Source organism: Dendrobates tinctorius, unplaced genomic scaffold, assembly GCF_039654945.1.
Source record: "Dendrobates tinctorius isolate UK_male_01 unplaced genomic scaffold, ASM3965494v1 ptg000097l, whole genome shotgun sequence".
Lineage (NCBI taxonomy): Eukaryota > Metazoa > Chordata > Amphibia > Anura > Dendrobatidae > Dendrobates > Dendrobates tinctorius.
In genome coordinates this window covers 27,575,555-27,591,005 of record NW_027361765.1, presented here as the reverse complement: position 1 = coordinate 27,591,005, position 15,451 = coordinate 27,575,555, and the positions used below count along the sequence as shown (strand labels likewise).

The 15,451-nt window shown below is 44.5% G+C and overlaps 1 protein-coding gene across 7 annotated transcripts in view; it reads left to right on the top strand.

Moving 5' to 3' along the window:
- Positions 1 to 15,451, top strand: part of TCF12 (transcription factor 12) — a 308,625-nt gene that overhangs the window by 236,736 nt on the left and 56,438 nt on the right. For 6 of the 7 annotated variants that reach the window (XM_073586986.1, XM_073586988.1, XM_073586985.1 and 3 more), the window contains one exon: positions 10,740 to 10,875. In XM_073586986.1, coding sequence (XP_073443087.1) covers positions 10,740 to 10,875 — 136 coding nt within the window. The remainder of the gene's footprint in view (positions 1 to 10,739; positions 10,876 to 15,451) is intronic. The other variant, XM_073586987.1, reaches the window with a different exon arrangement.

The window sequence follows — 15,451 nt, the reverse complement described above, 5'->3', positions numbered from 1 at the left end:
GAGTGATCAATGAGTAGAACAAGCTGCCACGAGAAGTGGTGAGTTCTCCTTCAATGGATGTCTTCAAACAGAGGCTGGACAGACATCGGACTGGGATGATTTAGCGAATCCTGCTTTGAGCAGGGGGTTGGACCAGATGGCCCAGGAGGTCCCTTCCAACTCTACGATTCTATTTTTCTATGATTCTATAATGCAATTTCTATCAGAAGAGCCCTATGGTTAAGGACATGGCGAGCCGAATCTACTTCTAAGAAGTCCTTGACTTCCCTGCCTTATCAGTGCGGCCACCTATTTGGGGAGAAGTTGGATCAACTTATCTCCGACTCCGCAGGAGGAAAGAGCGGGTTTCTCCCTCAACAAAAGGTCAAACCGCTTTTTTTGTCACCCGTTTTCAGGCACGTTTTTGGGCCTTTTGCAACCCCGGGTGGACTACAGCAGCCAATTCTGCCGCCTCAGGCCGCCCCAACCAGGATAGGGAGCGGCAGGTCTCATATAGAGCCAACCCATTGGGGAGAATGCATACTCAGCAGCCCAGATCAAGAGGATCCAGATCCCAAAGATCGTCGGCCAAATGACTCGAGGCCTTCGCCAGATGACACCGGCAAGGTGGGCGGCCGCCTACTCTGGTTTCACCACGTCTGGGTCAAAGTCGCTCACGACGCATGGGGAAAGGAATTGGTGGCCTCAGGTTACAAAATAGAATTTGTAAGATATCCTCCAAGATGGTTTTTTCTTTCCCGGCTTCCCAGGGTGGATACCCAGGCAAGGCACAACGGAGTCATTGTTCCAGTGCCGAAACACGAAAGAGCTCAGGGGTTCTATTCCAACCTTTTTGCAGTTCCCAAAAAGGACGGGTCTATCAGGCCTGTTTTGGACCTGAAGCTTCTGAACAAATTCATCAGGATCAGACATTTCCGGATGGAGTCTCTCCGTTCAGTCATATCTGCCATGGAGCAGTGAGAATACTTGGCCTCAATAGACCTCCAGGACGCATATCTGCACATATTCCCATTTTTCCTCCTCATCAGAGGTTTCTACGCTTCACCATCGGCGATCAACATTTTCAGTTCATAGCGCTACCCTTCGGGCTAGCCACGGCTCCCAGAGTGTTCGCAAAGGTTATGGCAGTTGTCATGGCCACACTGCATTCTCGAGGCATAGTCGTCTTTCCTTATCTGGATTACCTCTTGGTCAAGGGCCCGTCAGTACGGGCTTGCGAGGAAAAGGTCAACATCACGCTAGATACTCTTGCCAGCTTAGGATGGTTGACAATGCAAAGAAGTCATCCCTTGTGCCAGCTCAGAGGATCTCCTTCCTAGGAATGATCTTCGACACTTGCCGCGGGTTGGTAATTCTCCCTCAGGAAAGGGAGCTAGCTCTCCGGCAGGGTGTCCGGACACTTCGCCAACCAGTCCCTCATACCATCCGATCCGGGATGAGGATTCTAGGGAAAATGGTGGCAGCTATGGAAGCGATACCTGTCCCCAGTTCCACCTTCACCCCCTGCAGCACGCCTTCTTGTCAGCCTGGGACAAGAATCCTTTCACGCTCGATCGGCAGTGCCAACTGTCTTCTCAAGTCAGGCAGTCGCTCGGATGGTGGATAACCAGTTCCTCTCTGGCCCAGGGGAAACCTTTCCCCCCAGATCATTGGCTGGTTATGACAACCGACGCCAGTCTCCTCGGTGGGGAAGCGGTGTTTCGTCACCACACAACCCAGGAACGGTGGTCGCCACAGGAGGCACGCCTCCCGATCGACTTATTGAAGATACAAGCAATTCGGCTGGCTCTGCAGAAGTTTCATCACTTTCTAGCAGGCCCCCCCGTCCAGATTCAATCGGACAACGCCACGGCGGTGACTTACATAAATCATCAAGGGGGCACCCACAGCAGAGCAGCCATGCGCGAGGTGGGGCTCGTTCTTCAGTGGGCCGAAGCAAACCACTCGGTGATTTCGGCTGTCCACATTCCGGGGCATGGAAAATTGGGCGGCAGACTTTCTCAGCCGGCAGGGTCTTGCATCCGGAGAGTGGTCTCTACATCCCGAAGTTTTTCAGCAGATTTGTCAACTGTGGGGAGCTCCGGATGTGGACCTGATGGCTTCCAGAGTGAATGCCAAGGTGCCCACATATGTCGCTCAGGCCAGGGACCCGCAGGCTTTCGCGGTGGACGCCTTGGTTCTGCCATGGAACCAGTTTCGCCTCCCATATCTATTTCCCCCACTGCCACTACTGGAAGGTGTTCTTTGCTTGGTGTCGAGGCCGCGGTGTTTCTCCGCTGAGATTCTCGATCCCCAACATCTTGGCTTTTCTCCAGTCGGGCTTAGAGAGCTCGGATAGCTCAGTCGGTAGAGCATTAGGCTGAGTTCACACGTGGCGTTTTTTTCGCGTTTCCACGGCGGTTTTAACCGCGCGATTTTGCCGCGCAAACGAAAAATAAGCATCCCATGCATTCCTATGGGATTCCGCAATGCTGTGCTAATGCTGCGGTACGTACGTCTGGTACGTGTGCACTTAGCCTCAGACTTGGGCTTTGCCCCAAGATCCCTCAGGAGACAAATATCGGCCTTATCCTTCCTGTTCCAGAATTGGTACCAATTTGCAGGTGAAGACTTTTCATTCAGGGAGTCTCCCACTTGGTGCCTCCCTATAAGGCGCCTATGGACGCCTGGGACCTTAACATGGTCCTAAGTGTTCTGCAGGAAGCTCCATTTGAACCCGCTTCAGGATATCTTTTTGAGGTACCTTTCCTGGAAAATGGTGTTTTTAGTGGCCATCACTTCCATCAGGCGGGCTTCAGAGCTGGCGGCCCTATCCTGCCGAGCTCCGTTCCTCACTTTTCATAAGGATAAGGTGGTCCTCAGACCAGCCCCTCCTTTTCTGCCGAAAGTCATGTCCTCTTTTCACATTAATGAAGAAATGTTTTGCCTTCATTTTGTCCAGCATCGGTGCACCGTGTGGAAAAGACTCGTCACACGTTAGACCTGGTAAGAGCCCTCTGGAGGTACGTGTCGCGGACGGCACCCTTTTCGTCAGATGGACACACTGTTCGTGCTCCCCAAAGGGCGCAGGAAGGGACTCGCTGCCTCAAAATCGACCATAGCCAGATGGATTCGTTTGACTATTCAGGAGTCCTACCGCATTAGAGGCACCCCGATTCCAGCAGGGATCAGAGCCCACTCTACCCGGGCAGTGGGCGCCTTTTGGGCTCTTCAGCACCAGGCTTCGACAGAACAGGTTTGCAAGGCAGCAACCTGGTCCAGCCTGCACACATTTGCCAAACATTATAATATCCATGCTCAGGCCTCGGCGGATGCGAGCCTGGGTAGAAGGATTCTCCAAGCAGCGGTGGCGCACCTTATAATCAAGAGGTGCATGTAGCTTGGATCGGTGAGTCAATTCTCCCACCCAGGGACTGTTTTAGGAAGTCCCACAGTATCTGTGTCCCCCAATGAGGTGAAGGAGAAACATGGATTTTTGTGATAACTCACCGTAAAATCCTTTTCTCCGAGACGCTCATTGGGGGACACAGCACCCACCCTATTAGCCAGTTGGCTCTGTTTTTTGTATAACGGAGGTCCTTTTCTGGACATGTTGTACCTGTATTAAGGCTGATTTTGTTGTCCTCCTACTGCTTTGGCACTAAACTGCGTTCCGCCCACAATAGGGACGAGGGTGTATACGACGGAGGAGGAGCTAACCTCTTTTTTTCACTTAGTGTCAGCCTCCTAGTGGCAGAAGCATACACCCACAGTATCTGTGTCCCCCAATGAGCGTCTCGGAGAAAAGGATTTTGACGTGAGTTATCACAAAAATGCATGTTTTCGGATTATAAGACGCACTTTTGTTCCCCCAAATTTTGGGGGAAAGTGGGGCGTGCGTCTTATAATCCAAATATGTGCTGTAGAGGAGGGGGGGTGGCTCTGGCATGGTGTCAGGGGGCTGCGGTGGGCTGGCTGCAGGCTGCAGAGACAGCGGTGGTCAGTGCTCCCGCTCATTAGGCTCATGTAATATTCACTGCACCCGCTGTCCATCACCTCGGTGCTGAAGCCGCGCCGAGTTGGTGGACAGGGGAGCAGCGCATATTACATGTACCTGCACCCTCCCCCCACTGCCCCATCACTATAGTCACCTTCTGATGATGGCTCCGTGCTCCCAGCACACCCCTGGCTCTTCCTGTGTCTGTGCCAAAAGGACCTGAGGTCACGTGACTCCCAGTGTGCAGCACTGCGTTCATGTTATGGAAGGTCCTGCAGCTGCAATGAAATGCCTGTATGAGCAGCTCCTGGATGTCAGCACAGACACAGGAAGAGCCGTGGGGGAGCTGGGAGCACAGAGCCATCATCAGAAGGTGAGTTAACTGTTTGTTATTTTATCATGTGCATGCCAGCAGCACAGGGGCACATATCCAGGATGTGATGTGACGTACATGTTTGGCATTTCTGTACCGTTGAGAGCCCTCCTAACTTATGGCTGCGTGGCTCCAGAAGCACAATGTACTGGTCACTGCAATGGCAGATTTGCAATTTTCACTCGGCAACATCCAATGCTGAATTTTTTTTTTTTTTTTTTTTTAAATGCCCATTGAGTCAAAATCGTTACTACACCTCTAGATAAATTCCCAGAAGGTTGTAGTTTCCAAAATGGGGTCACATAAAAAGGGATTATGCTGTTCTGGCAGTTAGTGTCTCTGTATATGTAGGCTACAAACTTCAGATGTTTCTATTATAGTTATATAGTCTCTTTTTAATTGGCACATGCAATGGTAGATATCGTAGAATATTAGAGATATAGTAACAGTCTGCAGTCATTATAAAGCTTGGTAACTAGTTAATAAAGGAAAATTTGTCTTGAACCAACTGAATTTAAAGGCCCCGTTACACACAACACAACGATGTCCCAGCGATCCCACCAACGATCCGACATGGATGGGATCGCTGGGACATAGACAGCCCCTCCAGCGATCAAGACCAGCGAGCAAGCTGGTATCTTGGGTAATCAGCGGGTATCCAAGAGCCGCGCGGCTCTTAGTTACCCGCTGTTTACCCTAGATACCAGCTCCCAGCATCGCTGATCGTTGGTCTCCCGCTGCCACACACAGCATTGCGTGCTGGCCAGCGGGAGACCAACGATCAAAAAATGGCCCAGAACGATCCTGCTCGATCAGCGATACCCGGCGGGGGGGGGCCGGTCGCTGATGTATGTCACACACAGCGAGATCGCTGATGCGTCACAAAATCAGCGATCTCGCTGTGTGTGACGGGGCCCTTTATACTAGGCTCCAAATTGCATATTGGTTTCTCCTATTCATTGCGTGAAGTTCTTTTACTTAGGCAGTTCAATTATTCTGTTATTAATCATTTAAAATGTTCTATTTTAGTTTTGGGGGGTTTTACGGTAGTTTAGGGGACCTCTGTGCCTTCATTAATTTGTGATCTAATAGAATTGGCCCACAATCTCGTACTTACCCAGCAAATTACCAGTATAATAATAAAATACTTGGGCCGTATACAGATAAGTATGACTTGTTCTGGTGATTTTGATCTGTGACTTGGATCAAAAATTGACGTATATTCGTAATTATTTTGTTGTGCAGATGCACGGTGCACAAAAAAGAGATGTGAGCAGATCCTTAGAATATAATGGATACGTGTTCTATCCGTGAAAAACATGGCTAGAATACTTGTGAAAGTGTATGGTCTGAATGAGGCCTAAGGTAGGGGACCACAGAAGCCCCGAGTGCATCACAGTCCCTGTTTTCTCAGGCGTAGTCTATCTACTGAAGATGTGGCCTTAAATGATAGCTATGGACTTGATGATGATTTACACAATTATTACGTCCGGTAAATAACTACCAGCTGTCATTGTTACCTAGTGTAGCCTAGTCTCATGGTGAACTCGCATGGAATCAGCATTTACAAGCAGGCACTGTACTAGATTTCCATCGCATACAATGTTTCTAATTACAGTGCAATGTGGAAATTGTACTTTTCATCCATTCCTTGTGACATTTTTCACTGTGGATTTAACCCTTTGTATTGCATAGGGTAAAATGCGCTGCAAAATCTGCACGTAATAAGTGAGATTACTGGTAACACGGATCAAAATAGGATGTAGATTTTTTTTTTCCGCAAAAAAAAAAAAAAAGACCGGTGAAAAAGCATATTCACTTCAATGGGTCCATGACTTATCTGCGAAAATGATGGATAGCATGCTCAGCAAAAAAAATCTCTTGTGTGAAAGAGCCCTTATTGACGTGTATGAGAGGGGGCCCTTAACCAGTTATGGCTTTGTTAATACAGAAAGAGAACTTTCTCTCCATCATTATAGACTGTGAAAAGTTCTGTTTATATATTTGTTTATATATCTCCTATAAGGTCAGACTCCTAACTGATTGAGGGCCCCGTAGCTCAACCCACATGGGCAGCGGTATCAATAGGTGCAGGGGCTGCAATTGCCACTCCGACACTGTATTGAAGCTAGTGTTAAGGTCATTGTGAAAGGAGGGGGAGCAGGTGAACGCTAATGTCCTCTATGGGGACTTCTGTGTTGTCCCCTGTACCTGTCATTGTAACCTTGCCTCACCTGACAGCCTATGGGGAAACTCTTCCTGAATGGACAGTACATACAGATCTAAAAAAGCCTCAATGACCAGTGTGAAAATTTTGTGATTGTGAGTATATAGCACAGACACCTGATGTAAAAAATGGCCAGTTTTCTGATGACACACTCCTTTATAAACTGCCATATTCCTATTTTCAAATCAAAGATCAATTGTAGGAGCATGTATGTTGTGATAACTTAATTCAGAGCAATAACTTAATCACAAACCTTTTGCTTTTAGAATAACCAATATGTGGCGTGATTATCATATGTAAACCAGCCATTACATGCAAATAAGAGAAATAAATGTACTACTTGACCAGGTTAACAGTTCACTCATTTCTTACTTTATTTAAAGTGAATATATCACCTGGTTTTTGCTATTTACTCTGAGAACAGCATGATGGAGGGGCAGAGACTCTGATTCCAGCAATGTCACTGCTGCTTGCTGTAGTTTTTATGAAATCATTTCTTTATCAGCAAGAAGTTATCACTAAAATATTACCTGCTGCCAGGTAGTCCAACCACGACCACTAGCACTGATCGGCAACGGCAGCTTTCTGCCTGTCCACAGTGTACACAGCAAGCTGCCAACAGTGGTGTGGGCGAGGTTATATAGAGCTCAGCATTCAGAACTGATAGATCTGCAGCAGGTGACTTTTTTGTATATATTCTTTATTTTTTAATGTTCAAAAAGACAAATATTTTAATAATTTACTAATTAATTTTAATATTTGCATTAGAGAGCATCAACAGTCGAACTGCATCAAGCAGCCAAGTAAATGATACATCACTGGAATCAGGGTCTCTGCTATTTCATCTTGCCTGCTCTCAGATGGGAGTAGCAAAAACTTGGTAACAGATTCCCTTTTAACAACCATGTTAAATATTGAAAGATGTGATTACATCCATGCATAAATACTTGTTGCTCTTTGGATCAATTTTTGAGTGAAGATTCCAAACAATTTCTCCCAGACTGAAGTTGAATTCAATATTTTAGCCTGATATTATTTTAGTTTAATGGGTATATGAGAATGTAGATGAAAATGCTGTTTGAAGATGTCCTGAAACATTTAGTATCAGGATGTGTATAAGGTTTCTATTCAAATAGCAAGTAATGTGTCTCACTAAAGTATACTGCACATGCTGAAGGCTGGCAGCAACAAAGCTGTATTACGGTATATCCATATCAATCTTTGGTTATGTTTGCCATCTGAATATAATTTACTGTAATCTTTTGGTTGTTATTGCCACTTTCTGGCTGCGTAAACGTTCATGTTGGTAAAGGTATAATAAAATGGCATTCACAGTGGGGAAAAAAAGTATTTGATACACTGATGATTTTGCAAGTTTACCCACCTACAAAAAATCAAGATGTCTGTAATTTTTATCGTAGGTGCATTTCAACTGTGAGATACTGAATCTGTAACCTTTCTTTGCAGTTACAGAGGCTAGACGTTTCCTGTAGATCTTGACCAAGTTTGCACACGTTGCAGCAGGGATTTTGGCCCACTCCTCCATACAGACCTTCCCCACATCTTTCAGGCTTCAGGGATGTCGCTGGGCAGCTGAGTTTCAGCTCCCTACAAAGATTTTCTATTGGCTTCAAGTTTGGAGACTGGCTAGGCCACTCCAGGACCTTGAAATTCTTCTTACGGTGCCACTTTTTAGTTGCCCTGGCTGTGTGTTTCGAGTCATTGTCATGTTGGAAGACTCAGCCACGACCCATCTTCAATGCTCTTACTGAGGGAAAGAGGCTGTTGGCCAAAATCTCGTGATACATAACCCCATGCGTCCAACCTTCAATGTGATGCAGTCATCCTGTCCCCTTTGCAGGAAAGCACCCCAAAGTATGAAGTTTCCCCACCATGCCTCATAGTTTAGATGGTGTTCTTGGGGTTGTATTCATCCTTCTTCCTCCAACCTGGCGAGTGGAGTTGATACCAAAATGTTCTATTTTGGTGTCATCTGACCACATGAATGTCACGATATGTGACCGGCCCTGTGTGACACAACCCAGCAATCGGATGGTCACCAAAACAACTGGACAAACAAGGGGACACAATTACAACGGTTGGCCCTTCTATAGGGAGCGGGGAAAGAGACACCTCCTGCACTCTCCTAAGGATGTGCCCTGATCTCCCTGACGTCCCTATACAGGTTCTTTCAACCTGTTGCCAAGCAGGATACCTTAGCCCTCATTTGCCCGGCACCTATCCCTCAATAGGGAATTGGTAAGTGCGGACACTGGTCCCACCGCTGCACTAATATAACACCAAGGAAAGATAACAGACAAGGTAAGACAAACACTTAGCTTTCTCTGCTTCAATGCACCGAGCAGCAGAGTAAGGCACCAGATCAGCATTCAGCAGAAGCACCACTGCTCACAGCCAGCTCCTGTCTTGACCACGGTTTGTATCCAAAAGAAAGTGTATCACCAACCCCAGCTGATGCCTCAGGTGACCTTATATAGGAAGGTGGGAGTGGTCACCACCAGCAGACTAACTAAACATGTAGTAACACCAGCGGCTCCCGGAGGGGGGGGAAACTGACATTAACCCCTGATGGCCAGTCAGGAAAAAAGTTAAAACGTGAGCAGCCCAAACTGACACAGATCCAAAAATGGATTGTGACAATGACCTTCTCCCATGCCTCCTGTGGATCATCCAAATGGTCATTGGCAGACTTCAAACGGGCCTGGACATGTGCTGGTGTGAGTAGGGGACCTTGCGTTCCCTGCAGGATTTTAATCCATGATGGTGTAGTGCGTTACTAATGGTAATGTTTGAAACTGTGGTCCCAGCTCTCTTCAGGCTATTAACCAGGTCCTCCCGTGTAGTTCTGGGCTGATTCCTGACCTTTCTCAGAATCATCCTTGCCTCACGAGGCAAGATCTTACATAGAGCCACAGACCGAGGAAGATTAACAGTCGTCATCTTGTGTTTCTTCCATTTTCTAAAAATTGTGCCAGCAGCTCTTGCCTTCTGACCAAGCTGTGCTTTCCTATTGTCCTGTAACCCTTTTGAGCCTTGTTCAGGTTTACTATTATGTCGCTGGTGTCCTTAGACAGCTGTTTGGTCTTGGCCATGGTGGAGAGGTTGGAGTGTGATGGTTGGAGTGTGATTTGTGTGGACAGGTGTCTTTTATACAGGTAACGAGTTCAAAGAGGTGCAATTAATACAGGTAAGAGTAGGAGGACTTCTTAAGGAAAAACTAACAGCTCTGTGAGAGGTAGAATTCTTGCTGGTTGATAGGCGATCAAATGCTTATTTCATGCAATAAAATGCAATTTATTATGTAAAAATCAAACTGATTTTTTGTTTGTTTTTAGGGTTTTCATTTTTAGATTCTGTCTCACAGTTGAAGTGTACTTACAATAGAAATTACAGACCTCTCCATTCTTTGTAGGTGGGAAAACTTGCAAAATCGTCAGAGTACCAAATACTTTTTTCCCCATTGTATTAGGCAGAAGTGTTTCTTGTGCAGCAGCTGCTCTACAAATGCCACCTGAGAAAACAAGTTCATTAGGTGCAGGCATCAAGGCAGTTGTTTTAGTCATGAATTAACAAATAAAACGTGATTACTAAAGTCCGCAGATAAATTACTTTGTATTTCAGAATAAACCTGCGTCAAACGGTTATTACTTTCACAATATTGCCTTAATACTGTTGCATTTACTGTTTTACCTTTTAAAGGCTGTGTTTCCATAATGAGCTCTTGGTACTTTTTTGACCCGGTGTATTTTTGCTGAGGCGGAAACGCATCAACAATGCATGTCATCCGCACCTCAGTATATCAATAAAATTTTTTCAAATACCAATAAGTATCAAAAACAAAGCATCTATATTTAAAGCATGACACACCGACAGACAAAAAAGTAGTGTCAAAAATTTGATAAAAACGCTTGTTAAAAAACTCACAAAAACGCAAAATAAAAACTATTGCAAAAAACCCCCCCGCAAGTTACCCAATTTAAAAGGTGAAGAAAATCGTGCAGAAACTCTGCAACATCAATAACTCAACAAAAGCTCATAATGGAAATGTAGCCAAATAGGTGAAATTGAAAATAACAGCTGATAGTACTTTTTTTCAGGCTTTAAATTGATTTTTCACAAAGTGTTATGGTTGTGTTTTACAGACCAGCCTGATTCGAGCTGATATTGGACTTGGTAGTTCGGGACAGCTTCCAACCTCAGGAAAACCCGGAAGCCCTTATTTTCCATTTTCTGCATCAGGTACTCGTCGAAGGCCCTTACAGGACACCCCCACCCTAGGTAACTGGTGACATGTTTACAATTACCCCAGAAAGCAATAAATGTTCCTTTTCCCCTCCTTGAATCCTTGAACACTTGACCCCTGTTTGTGTTTTAGTTCTTTATTTGAATGTGTCTTGTGCCGTATAGGCTTGTTATATATGTGATCAGACATAATACGCTCGAGCCCAAATCTACTGTGCCTATAAATAAGCAGAATATATCTAATGTAAGAATCTGTTTAGAGAAATGCACATGTATGTGCTTTCTTGCTGCTGTTTGTTACTAATCCATTTTTAATAAATGTCTACACAATTGGCACTATGGTAAGCTGAGTAGTTGCACGTGTAATGGTGCTTATAATTTGCAGCTTTCATGAAAATTATCAAGGGCATCTAAATTGAGCCACTGCCAGTGTTGCTTACGCTTTAGGAAACATTCCCAAATTTGTCTTTTTTTTATTGCACTGTGAAAATAAGACATTAATTTAAGTATGTGAAGTTGATTCATGAAATATTCTTCAAGTTCAGCTGCCTCTTGATTTTGCTAGCACATCCCACTGGTGTCTGGTACTTTGCATACTCTCACTAAAGGGCTGACATTCAGAAAAGCAGCAAATATACAATTATGCTGCTCCAGTTTTTACAATTTTATTGACATCAAGTTTATGCAAAGACTCAAATTTTTCAGTGTTGATCTTTTGTTTTTGTAGAGTTCTGAAATTTCACTGACCTGCATCCAGGCTTGTGTAATCATTGCTTGGAGTTTATAGCAATTTCTGTGTTTTGTTTGGAAAAATAACTTTACCCCGTACCTCTGCCATCTAATCTCTGTGCTCCCTGCAAAGTTATTTTCTCTGATGAAGCCCCCTTCAGACTTTGGCATCTGGAAGAATGATTGTCTGAAGAAGAAAAGGTGAGCTCTACCATGAGACCATTCGTGTGTGGGGTTACTTTTCATCCAAGGGAGTTCTTCTTTCACAGTTTTGCCTAAGAAAACAGCCATGAATAAAGAATGGGATCTAAACATCCTTGAAGATTAACTTCCCCCAATGATCCAGGAGCAGTTTGGTAATGAAAAATGATTTCTCCACCATGATGGAGCACCTTGTCACAAGACAAATGTAATAGCCGTATTTTTCAAATTCTATGATGCCCTTTTTTTCCCAAAAAAATTTTTGGGTGGGTAGCTTACTGTTGGTGAGGAGGCGCGGCGGCGGCAGTGGAGCTGGGTCACAGGAGGTAAGGTCGCCAAGTCAGGAGTGGGGCGATGCTTCGGAATGGGAGTGGGGGGTGTCTCGGTGCTGTCTCCCGAGATCTCGGTCTGCACATGCGCCGTCTCCTGCTGCCATTTTCCCAAAGTCCATAGCAAGTAAATGAATGGAAAATGCGGGGATGCCGCTCAGCACCGACATCTTGGGAGAGCCCAGGGCTCCCAGCGCCAGGAACCCCCTCCTCCTAGCCTGGGGCCCACAGCATCGTCACACCCCTACAGCTGCTGGCCTCCTGAAGCAGTAACCCTGCCTCCTGTGTTATGACCCCATTTCACTGTTGCCGACCCCCTGGTAAGCTACCTGAAAATGGGACTATAAGAGGCACCACCATTTTATTTAAAAAGAAATTTCCTTTTTTCCTTCTCAAAATTAGGGGTGTATCTTTTGGTCCTGTATGTCTTATAGTCTGCAAAATATGGTAAGTGGGTTTGTGAACAAAGCTTTAATATTTTGAGCCCATTGCCAAGAAACTCTTCAAATCTCATTGCGAACCTGTGGTCAGTTGTAATGAGCGAACGTGCTCCGATAAGGTATTATCTGAGCATGCTCATATGCTAACCGAGTGACTTTGGCACACTTGAAAATTAATCGTTTAACACAAGCGCATGCTCAGATAACACCGTATCCGAGCATGTTAGCTCATCAATCCTCAAAAAGTGGATGGACAAACAAAAACACGGAAATTATGATAAACTGTTACGTACCGACCTGATATCTAGCAGCCAAGAAGAATTGCAGAAATCTTAAAAAAACGATGTTCAACACTGGAAATATTGCATCTTTATCTAAAATTGATGTATTTGTCAATAAGTTTTTAAAAATGTACGAAATGCTTTTAATTGTACTCCGTAACCACAGAAACCTTTGACTAAGCTCTAAAAACACTGACGCAGCAAACTTTGCGAAAACCAAAATTTGTCATTTTCTAAATTTTTTGGCCATGACTGTATTTACATATTGTTGAATTGCGTGCGCACGGCGTTAATAGTACTATAATCAAACTAAAATACATAAAGGCAAGAAACTGTCCCCGTTGTCTGATTTCTTTTACTGTAGAACTATATACGATCTTTCTAAACCCTATTACTTTAATCATCATTATTTTCTGATAGCAATTCTCAGATCATGTAGTTTAAGGTTTAGCTTCAGATTTCAATTGCCACATACACAGAAGAGCCAGCCAATACGTAAGTGAAACCCAGAGATTAAGTTACTGACCTTGATTTGGGAAAAAAGCTTTAGAGATAATACTTGTGATGGCATTCATATTAATTGGGTCTACACAAAGCATATTATATAACTGTTGGAGGCTCAGAGGTGAATCACTTGCTGTCTGTAAGTTAGGGCCCCGTCACACACAGCGACTCACCAGCGATCCCGACAACGATATCAACTTGTCAGGATTGCTGGTGAGTCGCTACATGATCGCTGGTGAGCTGTCAAACAGGCAGCTTCACCAGCGATCAGCACCAGCGATGTCGAGCGTGCGCGTCGCTGTGTACGTTAGTTACCAGCGCGCTGATGCAGGGAGCTGGTAACTAAGGTTCACATCGGGTTTCTAAGCGGTGCGCGTCACTTAGAAACCCGACGTTTACCTTGGTTAGCAGCGCGCTGGTCGTTGCTCTCCCGCAGCGATGCATGCTGGCCAGTGGGAGACCAACAGCCCAAAAAAAGTCTTGACCTTTCAGGAACGAGCAGCGATTACCGGCAGGGGGGCCGGTCGCTGATAGCTGTCACACACAGCGATCTCGCTAGCGAGATCGCTATGTGTAACGGGGGCTTTAGTGTCACAGTTTAGGCATTTTGTTTTAAATTCTTGCAAGTTTTAAGAAAAATAATACAGGCAGGACCCCCAACCCTTGTATAATTTGCTATAAAGGGTTACTTTTCGCTAGTACAAAATTACTGTAGCTCTCAAGATCTTTCACTGCCCGATGTATCTCTGACGAGGGTATTTCTTCTTATTTGGAATTCAGCAGCGTGTGTTGCTCAGTATTCATGCTACATAGAATTTATATGATCGGTTGTCTCTCAGGTTAAAAACATCATGGAAAAATACCTGGTCACATTACTAATATACCGAAGGATTCAGCAGGCTGCAATGGTTAAAGGAAAACCTCAGAAAAAATGTGTAGGGACCAAAAAATTCAAAATCAAACCAAGAAAGCACACAAAATGGTAAACCCCTAAAAATTAACCTTTAATTCAATATTTAAAATTTTAGAAAATTCTAAAAACCTGGGTGATGTAGGGCTTAAAGCAGTGCCCAAAATTGACACACAAAAATTTTTTTATCAAAGGAAGGGGGATAAACACCCTAATAGGCCCTAGTGTGTCCCTTCCTGACTGCGGAGGTTGTCACCCTAGTTGTTGACGATGTGGCGCCCCCGCTCAACGTCGGTAACCCTAAAGACCCTTAATCACCCTAACAAAACAAAAACCACACACATACAAATATACCTGACAAAAAAAGCCTCTAGTGGGTAGACATAAATATGTCTTATTCAGAGAAAAAAATGTGCCAAAGTGCTCGTAGTAAAAAAAGTTGTATATTGCAGCTCATAAACCTTATCTCGTAATAAACAATGCGCATGCTGCAGAAAAATGACAGACCATTTAACAGTATTAAGGCCTAAAAACGTATACAGAAAGCAAAAGAAAATGCTCAGGCATTAAACAGCCTCAGAATCAGAATAGGCTTAATATACCACAGCAGCAAAAGCAACTTGCTGTGGTATATTAAGCCTATTCTGATTATGAGGCTGTTTAATGCCTGAGCGTTTTCTTTTGCTTTCTGTATACGTTTTTTAGGCCTTAATACTGTTAAATGGTCTGTCATTTTTCTGTAGCATGCGCATTGTTTATTACGAGATAAGGTTTATGAGCTGCAATATACAACTTTTTTTTACTACAAGATAAGTCTATTTGAGAGCTATTTTGGCTCCGAGATAAGTCTACAGCACTTTGGCACATTTTTTTCTCTGAATAAGACATATTTATGTCTACCCACTAGGGGCATTTTTTGTCGGGTATATTTGTATGTGTGTGGTTTTTGTTTTGTTAGGGTGATTAAGGGTCTTTAGGGTTACCGACGTTGAGCGGGGGCGCCACATCAACAACCAGGGTGCCGACCTCCGCAGTCAGGAAGGCACACACTAGGGCCTATTAGGGTGAGCTTATCCCCCTTCCTTTGATAAAAAAATGTTTGTGTGTCAGTTTTGGGCACTGCTTTAAGCCCTAGATCACCCAGGTTTTTAGAATTTACTAAAATTTTAAATATTGAATTAAAGGTTAATTTTTAGGGGTTTACCATTTTGTGTGCTT